The sequence below is a fragment of the Nannospalax galili genome, unplaced genomic scaffold (assembly GCF_000622305.1).
Source record: "Nannospalax galili isolate Female #2095 unplaced genomic scaffold, S.galili_v1.0 scaffold290, whole genome shotgun sequence".
NCBI classification, from domain to species: domain Eukaryota; kingdom Metazoa; phylum Chordata; class Mammalia; order Rodentia; family Spalacidae; genus Nannospalax; species Nannospalax galili.
Window position 1 is genome coordinate 415,611 of NW_008331486.1, and position 4,034 is coordinate 419,644.

The 4,034-nt window shown below is 37.3% G+C and overlaps 1 protein-coding gene across 1 annotated transcript; it reads right to left on the reverse strand.

Moving 5' to 3' along the window:
- Positions 1-1,114: 1,114 nt before the first annotated feature.
- LOC103728172 (olfactory receptor 1L3-like) lies at positions 1,115-2,098 on the reverse strand. Its single transcript, XM_008826291.1, has one exon. The coding sequence runs from the start codon at positions 2,096-2,098 to the stop codon at positions 1,115-1,117; it is 984 nt and encodes a 327-aa protein (XP_008824513.1).
- Positions 2,099-4,034: the final 1,936 nt, after the last annotated feature.

Here is a 4,034-nt window from a genome sequence, read left to right on the forward strand (position 1 = left end):
AAAGAAAGAAAGAAAGAAAGAAAGAAAGAAAGAAAGAAAGAAAGAAAGAAAGAAAGAAAGAAAGAAAGAAAGAAAGAAAGAAAGAAAGAAAGAAAGAAAGAAAGAAAGAAAGAAAGAAAGAAAGAAAGAAAGAAAGAAAGAAAGAAAGAAAGAAAGAAAGAACATGAAGTTGTCAGAAAAAAGAGATGGGGAGATATGAGATATGATATATAGGAGGTGTTGGAGGGGAGGGAGTGTGTGTGGATTTGATCAAAACACATATGTATGTATGAAATTCTCAATAAAGTTTTTTTAAAAAAATAATAGAGAACATAAAGTGAGGTAGTCATTGTGTTGGGACTGGATATGAGAAGGAGGTGAGGCAGGGAGTATGAATATGATCAAAACACACTGTATGAAATCTCCAAAGAATCAATAAAAATATTATTTTTAAACACATAATAACCCCTGGGAGTGGTGATGCCTGATTTTAATCCAAACACGTGCTCCTGGTGTCAGCTACTGTACTGGGAGACCCTCCTCCAATCTCTGTTATCAGTGACCTATACTATGTTTTATAAGTCCCCAAAGAGGTAAAATGCAATAATTCAGTCATGGTAAGCATTGATCCTGCTATTAAGGTAAGATGAAAGGTTGTTGAAATGAGAGATTGTAAATGTTATTAAGTAAAAATAATTAATAAAAATATTGCAACTTTTAGAAAGAGATATCTATTCCATGATTTATTCAAGATTAATTCTTCTGAATAGCAGTCCTATAATTCACATTGAATACTCTCTAAAGGACAATATATGACAAATCACCACTAAAAGATTGGAAGTTTATAAGCCAATCTGATTGGTTACTATTTGGTTCAGTTATTCACCAGGTTACATTTTATACAAGAAAAAGACAATATTTAGGTTTAGTGCTTTCAAAATTTCTTCTCAGTTCCAACATGATGAGATTCTAGATCATTCAAAGGGGTTCAGAACCTTTTATTCATTAACTCATTTATTTCCAAATCCAAACAATAGGGAGGTAATAGCAAAGATTATTCCATGGGAATATTATTCATATCAGTGTTTAAGAGAATAGCGCACCTATCTGATGGTTTCAAACTAACCCGTTATTCTCAGGAGATGTGCTGCCATTTTTTGTTAGCCTGAAAACCAGCCTGGAAGTTTCCTGGGATGCAGAGTTTCCTAAATAGCCTTTGCAGAGCTCCTTTAACTTCCTGATTCCTGAGGCTGTAGATTAGTGGGTTTAGCATAGGAGCAACTAGTGTATGGAAGATGGCAACCTGTCGATCCTGTTCTAAGTCATAGCTAGAGGATGGCTTAAGGTACGTATGAGCCAAAGAGCTAAACAACAGAACAACAACTAGGATGTGGGAGCTGCAGGTGGACAGAGCTTTGTGCAAGGTAGCAACTGAGTGCATGTGGGCTATGGCAATACCTATGCGGACATAGGAACCCCAAATGAAGAAGAAGGGGCTGCCCACCACAGCTACACCCTCTGTGAAGATGAGCATTTCATTGACCACTGGTCTGGTGCAGGAGAGCTTAAGCAGAGGAGTGATGTCACAGAAGAAGTGGGTCACCTGGTTTCCACAGAAGGTTAAACGGGTGACCAACAGAGTATATAGGAGGCTGTTAAGGCTGACAACCACCCATGAGGTCAAGGTTATGCGCAGACAGAGGAGATGGCTGACAATGGCAGAGTATCGTAAAGGTTCACAGATGGCAACATAGCGGTCATATGCCATGGCAGCCAACAAGTAGACTTCCATGCTGCCCACAGCCATGAAGAAGAATAGCTGTATCATGCAGGACTTATAGGAAATGGTTCGATTCACAGACAGTGTGTGTACCAGCATCTGAGGAACAGTTATGGTTGTTAGAGATATGTCAATCAAGGAAAGCTGGCTGAGAAGGAAATACATGGGAGTCTGAAGCCTTGGGTCTGAGCAAGCAACAAACACTAGTAGGGCATTGCTTGAAACTGCTATCAGGTACATGGCAAGGACAACTCCAAAAATGACTGGCTGCATCTCTGACCTGCTGGACAAGCCCAACAACACAAATTCAGTTACTTCTGTCTTGTTTTTGTTAGCCATAAAAAATACACATCATGGGGTTGAAGAGATGACTCAGTGGTTAAGAATACTGGTTGTTCTTGCCGAAGACCTGGGTTCAAATCCTAGCACCCACATGGCAGCTAACAACTGTCCTTAACTCCAGTTCCAGGGAATCCGATGGCATCTTCTGTCTTCCGCAGGCATTTCATGACACAGGTGCACTTACCCACATGCAGGCAATACACTCATACACATAAAATAAAAATAATAAGATATTTTTAAAAATCTACATCAGCTGCAAAAAGGGAATTTCAGATCTGAAAAAAGAAGAGAAATATATCAACTTTCAACCAGATCTCAGAGTCTCCACACCTTAAATGAGTCACTGACTAGAATGAGGATCTAGTCCTTTCTTTAAACAGCAAGAAATATATATATATAAATATGTACATATATACATATATATGTATATATGTGTGTCTGTGTCTGTGTCTGTGTGTGTGTGTGTGTAAATAGAGTATTTCTTTTTTGAAGAAAACAAAATTTTTAAGAGGGAACACAGAAAGAATTGGGGGAGGCTTGAAGGGTTGAAATAATGCAAATAAGCATGTATAAAATTCTCAATTTTTTAATCTAAAAATAAAAGAAATATGGTTTTGTTCTTTTGGTAATGGTGTTCCATTAATTCAACTAAACTTACCATGGATGAGAGTAGAAGTTATTAAGAGAAGTCATAACATTATTAATGGGTATTTTTTCATGAAACTATAATCTTCCAATACGCGGGGTTCTGTGATTTTTCATGTCATATTTTACTCTAAAGAGATAAAGATGATATGCCAAAGTCAATTTTTTCTATACTGCTATTCAAATAAAGCTATTTTGATGAAGTATTATATACCAAATGAGTAAGAGAAAAATGTTAGCGTCAATACAACTATAAGAGAATCTATAATAAAAAGGGTCCTTACCTTAAACTCCATGTTTACTTTTAGTTTTAGAGTGACCCAGACTTCTATGCCTGTAAACAATATGGTACCTGCTTATACAAATATGTTCATGTGTCATCAAATTAAGAGGTCTTTTGACCTTCTACCGCAATATATAAAATCCAATCCTTTTCAAACACCTCACTCTTCTCCTTTTTAAGTATCTTGTTTATTATTTTTTATTTTATGTGTATGAGTGCTTCTTGCATTATGTAAGTGCACCCATATCATGCAATGCCCAAGGAGGTCAGAAAATGGCATCAGAGTCTCCTGGAACTGGAGTTGTCAGCCACCATGTGGATGCTAGAAATCAAACCTGGGTCCTCTGCAAGAGCAGCCAGTGCTTCTTCCCAGCTCACCCTTCTTTCTTGATACTATACAATTATTTTAGTTCTGTGGTTGCTGATTTTCACCCACTTTTCTGTATGTCTTCACGAAATTTGAAATAATTTAATAGTGATTGCAAAAGTTCTTGGTCTTTAAATGTTTATTTTTGAATGAATATCCTAACTAATTGGACTTAAGGCCCACTCAATAGAAGGGAATTCATGTGTGAAACTGTAAACATAGCCAAATACACATGGCTGGAGAAGTCATAGATCCTAGAGAAAAACCTACATCTGTCACATTCCTAGACAAACAATTTCTTACTGTATGCTAAATGTGTATCTTTTTATTTACAATTATGCCTCTCACCACTCATCAAAGAAGCTTTTTTGCAACAGATGGAAACTTACAGAATTCCACAACTGATCAAATGCAGAGAATAAAAGTCTGTGAAATTCTCAGCCCTAAGGGACACATCTACAATGCAACCTCTGCACCTAAGGCTCAGGGAACACAATAGAACAGGCAGCAGAGAGAATGTCAATGCATCTCTCAACTCTCACCAGCGAAGCTTCCTCATGCAACAGATGGTGATTAACACAGAAAGTCACATCTGGCCAAAGAGTAGAGAGTAAGAGACCATAGAGTACACGTCCCTG

What these genes read in the sequence shown, in the direction of transcription:
- LOC103728172 (XM_008826291.1), bottom strand. Translation starts at nt 2,098, where the DNA reads ATGGCTAACAAAAACAAGACAGAAGTAACTGAATTTGTGTTGTTGGGC.